The sequence below is a fragment of the Phyllostomus hastatus genome, unplaced genomic scaffold, assembly GCF_019186645.2.
Source record: "Phyllostomus hastatus isolate PE091 unplaced genomic scaffold, TTU_PhHast_1.1 phas_contig_148, whole genome shotgun sequence".
NCBI classification, from domain to species: Eukaryota; Metazoa; Chordata; class Mammalia; order Chiroptera; family Phyllostomidae; genus Phyllostomus; species Phyllostomus hastatus.
Window position 1 is genome coordinate 15,061,097 of NW_025333607.1, and position 9,876 is coordinate 15,070,972.

The following is a 9,876-nucleotide window of genomic DNA, read 5'->3' on the forward strand; positions in this document are numbered from 1 at the left end:
AAAAACCCCATGAAGGCACGGGTGCCCTGAGGCCTGGAGAGCTCAGGAGCTAACTCCACAGCTAGGGGGAATCTGGGCAGCCCCTCAAAACTTGCTACCCTTCTAGCTCCTCAACACAAGTCCGATAGTCAGCCCAGGCCCTGTTTACAGGCCATGCGAGTCGATCGGTGGTGGTTTCTTAAAACGTCTCTCCTACACGAGAACTCACACAGACACACACACTCCACTGTACTTTTCCGAAGGTGGAATTACAACCCGATCTTGTCCCTCGGGTTTCCCAGAGTGGAAACGCCAGCGACATCTGCATCTGGAGAAAAAACTCCCGAGGGCACGGGGATCAAAGACACAGAAAACCCTACCTTCAAAGCAATGCACCTTGTGACTGACACTGGAAGGGAGGAGGAGAGATATTTAAAGTAAAGCCTGCCCTGATTTATCACCGCTGACGGGAGGAAGAGAATAAAAAGCGCTTGGTTTCCTGTGGCTTTTCGGCATCTCGCTGTGACCCTGGGGCCACAGACGCTGCTTGTGAAATTCTTCCACTCGTCACTACTGAGGAGTACCTCGGCACTAGAATAAACTCCCGTGCACAGACGCACCCACCCGCCTCTACTAGCACTCTCGCCCCTTCCATCCCTGACCCCGGCGTGGACGCCACGCTCCGAAAAGCACAGTCATGGGGCGATGCGGGGCGCGGGAGGCGCGGGGCGGGGGTGCCAGGGGTGGCAAGAGCCCGAAATGCGCGGGTGGAAGAAAGAGTCAGCGGGCTGGTCTGTGACCTGCAGCCGGCCCGGGCGCCGGGACGCAGACACCCAGGGCGCAGTGCAGCCACCGGGATGCCCACTCTGCCCTGCCCTGCCTCTCTGCCCACCCCCGTCCCCGTCGCCCCGTCCTCGCGGGCAGGACCACCTCCGGGGGGAGGGCTCCCCTCGGCGCCCCCAGCCTCACGCCGGAGGCTGGGGTGCAGCCTGGGGCTGAGCGGTGGGCGAGGGGCGGGCGCGAGGGCGCGCGCGCGGGGGGCGATCGGGGGCCGCGGGGGTCGCGGGAGGGTCCGCTCGCGCCGCTGCGGGGGGCGGCCCGCTGGTTACTCACGTTCTCCGTGTCCCGCTCGTTCACCGTCGGCAATGGCGTCCGGGCCGACATTTTGTGCGGGCGGCGGGGTCGGGCCGGGGTCTCGCGGGCCGGGCTGGGGTGCGGGCTCCGGGGGCGCAGGCGCGGGCCGAGGCCGGGCGCAGCGCTCCCGCAGGCCGCGGGCGGTGCCACCGGCGGCCCCGGCGCGCAGAGGGGACGAGGCCGCGGAGCGCGGGGAGGGGGCGGCGGCGAGGGAGGGCTCCGCGCGGGCGGGCGGGCGGGCGGGCGGCGGCGCCGCGGGGTAGAGGCGCCGGGGCGGCGTCCGGGCCCCGCTAAGCTCCCGGGGCCATGGCTGAAGGGGAACTCGCGCCTCCGATCGCGGCCGGGCGAGCGCGGCTGGGGGCCAGGAGCCGCGGCCCTGACAGCGCCCCGCGCCCCGCCTGCGTGAGCGGCGCCCGCGGGCCGTGCCGCAGCCGCGCGCGGGGCCCCGTCCCGGCTCGGTCCGTGCTCAGCGCCGCCGCCGCGGAGCCGGGAGGAGCGGCGGGCGCGGCGCGCGGCGCCCAGAGGCACTTGGCGGCGGCCGGCGGGTGGGCGGGCGCCAGCCGCGGGGCCTCTCCATTCATTCCCTCATTAGGGATGCGGGGCGCCTCCTCCTCCCCTCGCGCGCTCGCTCGCGCGCCGGTCCCTGTTTATTTTCGTCCCGCGCCCCCCCCCCCACCCCAGCCGAGTACGGGCTTCTCGGCGCCTCGGGTGCCTGTTCTTTCTCCTGGTGTTCGGGTTTCGCCGGGCGGAGGTGGGACGCCGGCCCCTTTTTGGTCACTGGGGCAGATGGGGGTGCATCGGGCCGCGGCTGCTGCGCCGCCGACCTGCTTCCTCGGGGCTTCTCCCCTCCTTCAACCGTCCTGCGTCCCCGTGGCCAAGCTTTCTCAACCCCTGCCCTCCACGGAGTCCTCGCTCAGCCCCCTTCTGCAGGGAGCGGGGGGTGTCAGGGCCACCCCAACCGCTGAGCACAGGGCACAAAAGACCCTAGAGACGCCAGCAGGAGCTCGGGCCCGGCCGCCGGCCCAGGCGGCGCGGACGGCGCGACCTCCCTGGGCGTGGGGGGCTGTGGCAGAAGAGGTCACCCGGTGCCCACCGCGGCACCCCCGGAGCGGGTGACAGCCGGGGGAGTCACGACGTCTACACGGGCTGATCGTCACTTCCTGGGACACAAGGAAGTGTCACTTAGGCGAGCTTGTTCGGGGACGCAGGGGAGCAGGCTCTGACGTGGGCCCTGTCCCACGTTCTGGTGGCCCCCTCACCCTCCCTCCCACCTACCGCTGCTCACATTCCGCCGCGTCCCCGCGTGAGGGGCCCGCAGCCCTTGCAGAAGCAGCGCCGCTGCTTCTGTCTCATTCGAGCGCGGACGCGTCGCACGCCCAGCCTCTAGGACAAAAGCCTTCCTGTCGTCTTTCCCCATCTTTCCGATGTTTCTTTTCCACGGCCTTTCACGGGTGGGCCGGCGGGTGAACGGAGCAATAGACGGAAGAGGACAGATTCCGTTTATGAGCTTCTAATGCGAATCTCAAGACGGGCAGTTCCGCCTCTGCCCTGAAGTCCTCCCACGTGAGAAAAGGAAGCCCCGCACCAGATGGCTTTTATCCTGACTTATTGAAGGTGGTTTCTGAAAAATTAACACTGGACCCTTACCTCATGTCCCAAAAGACTCAAACATAGCAAATACAGAGATCCCCTAAGAAAAAAAAAAAAACTCTCACTCAGTATGTATTTACTTCTAGAACACTATCCATGTATTTATTTCTTTGGCATTGTGTCTGGTAAACATTTCCTAGTACCCCAAAGCAAATAAAAGCACGAGATCCCTTTGGTGCTGAGCACTCCTCCTCACACGCAGTTCAGGCTTTGGAACCGCACAGCCGGCTGCAAACTGAACTGCCGTGTGAGACTGGGGATGCCAGGCTCCGGCAGCTCTGCGGACACCCTGACTCGCCAAGATGAGCGGCGGTTGCAGGGCAGAGCCCGTACTTTGCTGATGAACTGGAGCCTCGGCAGGGCAGCCCGCAGGGGCTGCTCCCGAACCTGCCGCAGCTGCCCCAGAGCACCGTGGGTCACAATGCTACCCGTCCTACCCTGGGAACAAACAGGTGTTGGTGCATGGGTGTTCAGCCCCTTTGGAAAATAAATCACTGCTCCAGCTGACAGCTTGGATTTTGCTTTTCCGTGCCCACCGGCGTATTACCCTATGTCTTGACCTCTGTTGGAGGCAGGCGAGCATAGTTACCTTTACCAAAGTCCACTCAGTTGACTTACTCAAGATCCCAGGTGCACCAGGACAATGGCGCACAGAAGGTCACTGTGGTGTGTGGTGTTGTTCGCCCAGGACGTTTCGTCACACCTGTAAGACCTGATGGCTAGTTAGAGACAGCGCTCAGAGGGAAGCCCAGGATCCGGCACAGTGGCTTTCCGAGACTTCAGGGCGTACAGTAAAAGTCAAGGGCAAATTCCTTACCTATATGTGCTACACTGTGTCCACACAGTGAAGCCTAACTGAAAGTTACCTAACAATAGTAAGGGATACTTTTTTTTTTTAAATCAACCCATTACAAATGTCTTATGACAATGGAGCTACATCCAAAAAGAGTCTTTATGGGATCTATCTTTATTGGATGGGTAACTCCAATCCACGATTGTGGTAAACAAAATAGATGAGAAACAACTTTATCTCCCCCCCAAAAGGGGGGGTGCATTTAAATAATTCATGCCTGCCACAGGGGGCTTGTTATACAATGAAAACTCCCTCTGCCTAGGTTAGAGCAAGTCAGTGTGTTTCCGAGAAGGCGTGGGTGCCCCTAGGTGAGCCGTCCTGCCCTGGGAATGGCAGGAGGTGGGGCGGCGAGGCCACGGCCATACTTACCCACGAGACCACTGAGAAGCACGGTTTTCTTATGTCACCGCAGACAGCTCCTTGTGCCTGTGACTATGAAGAAATGACAAAAGGGATATTTTAAGGCTTTGAGTAACTCTCTTTGGGACGTTTAGCCAAGTGTGGCATGTTTAATTTGGGGATTTCTGACTGAAGATGCTGGGGTAACAGAAGTTTCGGGGGAAATGAAATATGGAGAAAACAGATGAAACGTAAGAGCTGTGGGCGCTCAGCGCACCCTGAAATGCGCTCAGAGAGCCTTGCCCGCCCACAGCCCAGCCATGCAGAGTTCTCCAGAACTGCTCTGGCCCCTGCGGGAGCTGCGTGCAGCCGCCCTCGAGCTCCTGATAGGTCCCTGGGGCCACCGAGCACCCGAATTTTTTCTTTGATTTCCTTGCAAACAATTTACAAGCTAATGTTTTTTATTCAGGTCTCAAAAAATTTTAAATTACGTTGGCCAAAACTTGGATCTGTGACTCTCTGCCTTCTCAACTATAAATGTTCTGAAATCTCAGTGTGGTCAAGTACTTCTGATGGAACCGTATCATCCGAATTGAGACACATGGTTAAGTATAAAATGCACACTAGACTTTGAAAGACTTAGGGGGAAGGACGTGTAAGGTTTCTCGTTAACATCATATTGATTACATATAGAAATGCTAACATTTTGATATGTTGGGTTAAATGAAATAGATTGTTAAAATTAATTTAAACGGTTTCTTCTTACTGTTTCAGATGTGCGTACTGACAGGTATAAACTTTTTAAAAAAATTTTTTTAAAGATTTTATTATTTATTTTCAGAGAGGGAAGGGAGGGAGATAGAGAGAGAGAGACATCAGTGTGCAGGTGCTGAGGGTCATGGCCCGCAACCCAGGCATGTGCCCTGCCTGGGAATGACAGGTATGAACTTACACATGGGAGCAATCACATCTGCTTGGGCAGCACCTCTCACAAGGTAATGATTGAGAATAAAGGTTTAGTTGCTGCAGAATCAGAGGCCTTGATTAGACGCTATTAATAAATCCTTCTTTGACTCAGCATTTATTAAGTACCCCTCTACCGCACGCCAAGCACTGTGCTATTGAAAGAGAATGTTCTCCATCTAATGGTTACCAGCAGTTAGAATGATAATATTCTTTTTACAAAACAAAAAACATGGTGGGTTCCTATCAATGAATGTTGACAGATTGCACTCATTTGTAAGCAAGGAATTTCTCAAATGTGACAGATTCAGTGAACTTCATGATAAACTCATAAAATGGTGCACTTCTTATATCCTGTCCTTTACATATATCAAATGTCTGATAGACTTGGCCACTCAGTAGCTGTTTCTTGAGGGCATACTTTGTTTCAGAAGGATACCAGGCTATCTGCCATCTTTCCTTTAACCCACACAAGAAAACTACAAGATGGGCAGTTCTGGAAGGTAACAAAGAGTAAAAAGAAACGTGGTGAATGTCCTTCAGGAAAAGAACAATCAGTTCTTTTCATAAAATAAACTGGCTCCTGATTGCTTTCCTATCATTAACAGGGTGCATTTTTTTGCATGTCAACAGTCACCACTTAAAACTCGGAATCACTGAAACGGAAAGGGGCCTCGAGAGAAAAGATATTTTTTTTTGTTAAAAACTGAGTAAGGCTGCTGCCTTTTACCATGTAGATGTGGCCACAGAAGAACCAGAAAGTCCTCGTGATTATACACCTACATGCGTCTTCATAGCTGCCAGTGGCAGCCAAGGTCAACTCACGGGGGCTGTCCAGCCTGGGCTGCCGTGCACCTCACAACACGACCTACGTCTGAGTGATATCTCATCTCTCCCCGTCCACTCCCACCAGCGCCCCAGACTCCACAATGTCGCCCTGCTGGAATTCCCCAAACACACCATTCTGCTGACTCCTGGGTGCCTCTGAGTCATCTCTCCTCTCTTCCTGGAATGTCCTCCCCTCTTTTCTGTCTGACGGCCTCAGAGCTGGTCTTTTAAAACCTCTTGGAATGCTTCCCCGACTCCCCTGCTCCTCCCGACACCCAAGGAGTTAATCAATCACTGTGCCGGCCCGACCTCTGTGCCCTGGACTCACTGTGCGGCTGGCTGGTTGCCCGCCAGGCTGGGCACTGGGACAGGGAGGGGAACGTCTCATTTCCGATCAAACGCAGTGCCTAGCAATCTGTAGCTACCCAGTTTCCTAAACGAGCATTATGGACCTATTACCTTAGTAACATTTCCTGTACCTCCACATTCTTTTGAATCTCTAAGAAGCAACATTTAGGAATTGAAAATATAGGAGAATCATTAAAATTTGCAAGCAGGGACTACAGAAGCAGATAAGATTTCACACAGTATACAAACTATTTTCCTAATAAATACTGTTGATTGAGTGTCAACGTGGCTCTTTTAGTAGTTTCCCAGAGTGCTGCTAACTTTACTGCAATCATTCATTTTTGCCCGTACGGAGGAATGGCTCATGGCGGATATTTCATGAAACAGTCTTTTCAGTGAGCCTCTCCATAGACCAGCGTGTACTAACAGCAAGTACTTCCATGGTCAGGAGGAAGCACTGCAAAGGCAGGGTGAAAAATCAGGAGTGGAATAATGTGATCATGGAGCGCTGAGAGCGCCCAAGCTGGCAGGTCCACCTCATGGCCGAGTCCTCAGGAACTGGGTGGTCCTTCCCCAGCAAAAGCCTCTCCCCATCCCTTGGCAGCGCAGACCAGGACAGTAAAACAAAGGACGAGACACGGGGTGTGACCACTGGTGGTGAGTTACACGCTGGTCTTTGGCAGCATGGAAAAATGCAGATGAAATGAGCATGAATAGCATCATCTTCCAGGAAAGAGACTCGTTATGTGTAGACTCGAGTAGGTGTGGCTGCGCCCACATCGTGGTACCTTCCAAACCGTAGTTTTGTAATGTTGCTCACGAAGCAAAACCACCCTTTGAAAGCCTTATGGTAGCCACCCCAGAGAAAGAGTTCTGTTACCTTTCACTGAGCACTGACAAAGTAAACATAATGTAATTCAACACCCTTTTAAACAACCTAGTAATTTGCTTATCTGATTTCTCGGACCACATTCCGGGTGAACTGTTCCCTTATGTTTTTATACTTATTTTGTCAGTATACAGTCATCGGTTTTGTAGCTTCTTTCCGTGCACCCAATTTATTTAATCCCTTCAGATTGTTTTTTCTATGTTAAGTGTTGTTACATTACTTACACTTTGATGAGTTTCTTCCTTCCTACATAAGTATTGACACCATTTGTTACTTGGCCATTCATTCATTCATTCATAAACATGGAGCCCGGCTAACACCAGGCACTACTCAAAGCTCTTCAGAAAGAGCAGTAGACAAAATAGACAAAAATCCCACTCACGTGAAGTTTACATTTTAATAGGCACTTTCAGTGACCCCACAGTTCAAAACCCGTGATACAAATAACCTTTTATGTTATGCGTTGGTTATTTTCTCTTTTCACAAACAGAAGCACCCAGGTTTAATTTTTTTTTAAGTAATAAATTGCAGTAGCGAGATCTTTTCTCCAATCTAAAGGTAATTGCTTTCTCTCTTGATATTTTGGCCTTTCTCCAATAAGCTTTTGTCTAAACGGCTTCAACTGGTTCCACAAGTAGCTTGGGTACTTTAAAACCATAACAAAGACGCCTTCCTGACCAGGTGACTTGTATTTGATCTACATGTTGTAATATTATCTCAGCTTTATTACACTGACACCAGGACACTTCTGCATTTCATCATGATAAACTGCTTTATCTTCAATCACTGGTACTTTTCCTGTTTCCACTGGCCCCAGATAAACTGTCCATATTTTAGCAGTTCCACAAAGACTCATAGAATACCTAAGAATCTATGTTTATAGCCAATTTAGAAATACTCTTTTTTTTTTCAGATAAAGAAACAGTGCTGGCAGGTGCTTCCCTGCTTGCCCCGTAAAACTTGAGCCCCCTGTTTCTCTCTCAGCTGGCGGAGTCCACTTTGCCTCCACCTCCCTCCCAGTCAAGACTAACCGGGAGACACCGAGAGAGATCTTTTCAGGGCACGTCCCCAGTGCCCACCGCAGGGCCTGGAATGCGGAGTCACTGCGTCAGCACTGCCCGGAGGAATGACTCGTACACTTGTCTGGTAACTTCCTGAGTTTCAGCTCGCGTTCCCAGGTCCCGCATCACTTTCGGACAGCCTCAGCATATTGTCACCCCTGAGCGAAGGACCCCAGTTTACGTGTCCCTTCATTTTGCAGACTGGCTCTCCACAGTCACCCCTTGGGCGCCTGCCAGCCCTTGGGTCAATATCTCAGCTGACGAGTCTTCAGTTTGACATTATTTTTTTTTTACTACTTGCCTTATCTTCTTTTTCCGAGTTCTAAAACAAGCATCCAAATTCCTAAAGTTATAAATGCTGCTTTTTAAAAGCATGAAAATCATGGATTATGCATCTCCAAAGATCGCCGTGGCTAGAAGCCAGGTTTACTTACGTGCAAAAAAATGTACTTCCTTTGTAGTATTTTTAACCATTCTTTTGCTATCTACTCGTCCCGTATCAAACCTCAGCTCCACCTTTACACGAAGCCACAATCAAGTGCCTACTATTGAGCGCCTACTATGTGGTTAGTGCTATTCTAAGACTAATTTTCACATAAATACAGCAAGCCTCATGTCATACAAGTAGAGCTGACCCTTCCCTCCAGGAAGGAACTCCTCTTTCGTGTTTGCCCCTGGAGCTGTGTGGCTGATGCTGCTGTGTGTGCTCTGTGCTATCAGCCGTGGTCTTCCGAGGGTTCTCTTGTGATGCTGAGTCATTCAGAATCAACCTCGATGAGGAGCATGGATGATGAAGTGGGCTAATCTCCCGTTTGATGAAATGTTAGAAGTGTGACAGTTTCAACAGTATTTTCTCGTATTCACCAAGTTGGATCATGCTTTAAGGAAGCATTTAAAACAGTGAACAATGGAGCCGTTTCGAAACAGGCACAAAACCTTGAAAACTACTTTAAAGAGATGTTCTCATTGCTTTATCACTACGTCTACACATGGTCACATGACGCACGCAGTTCAAGAACAAGCAATCTTGATAGAATGATGCGAGAAGTGAGAGAACAAATCAGTGTTCATGGCTAGTCCAAAGGGTAATAGAGGCAAACGAAGGTGAAGAAGAATCTTCAGATGGGAGCATCAACACTCATCTTCATCTTCATTAAGAGCCAATGTTTACAGACGGCCACTTGCTACATGAAAAGATGCTCACTGATCAGCAGGGAGATGCAAACAAAAACCACAGTGGGATATCCCCTCACACCTGTCAGAACGGCATTCATCAAAAAGGCAAGAAATAACAAGTGCTGGTGAGGATGCGGACATGGGGAGGCCTCGGGCACCGCTGTGGGAATGCAAACTGGCGCGGCCACTGTGGGAAACAGTGTGGGGGTCCCTGGGAAAAATTTAAAAAGGAAGTACCACGTAATCCAGCAAATCCCCTTTTGGATGTACACCCAAGGAAAATGAAAATACTTATTTGGAAATATGTCTGCACCATATTTACTGCAACCTTGTTTACAATAGCCAAGACATGGAAACAACCTAAGTGTCTGCCGAAGGATTAACGAATAAAGAAAGAATCCTGTATTTATTGTTTAGCCATAAAAAAGAATGAAGTGTTGCCATGTTTGACAACATGAATGGATATCGAGGGCATTGTGCTGAGTGAAATAAGTCAGGCAGAGAAAGACAAATACCCTATGATCTCATTTATATGTGGAATCTCAAAAAAAAAAAAAACCCCACCCCAAAACAAGCTAATAGATACAGAGAACAGATTAGTCGTTATCAGAGGTGGGGGCTGGGGGGTGGGCAAAGTGGGTGAAGAGGGTCAAAGG

The 9,876-nt window shown here is 51.6% G+C and overlaps 1 protein-coding gene across 6 annotated transcripts in view; it reads right to left on the reverse strand.

Moving 5' to 3' along the window:
* MARK1 (microtubule affinity regulating kinase 1) overlaps nt 1-1,295 on the reverse strand; it is a 71,960-nt gene extending 70,665 nt beyond the window's left edge. For 3 of the 6 annotated variants that reach the window (XM_045816876.1, XM_045816868.1, XM_045816859.1), the window contains exon 1: nt 1,093-1,283. In XM_045816876.1, coding sequence (XP_045672832.1) covers nt 1,093-1,143 — 51 coding nt within the window. In that variant the 5' untranslated portion in view covers nt 1,144-1,283. Of the gene's footprint in view, nt 1-1,092 lie in introns of all 6 variants that reach the window. The other 3 variants (XM_045816896.1, XM_045816882.1, XM_045816889.1) reach the window with 3 other exon arrangements.
* Between the last annotated feature and the right edge of the window lie 8,581 nt (nt 1,296-9,876).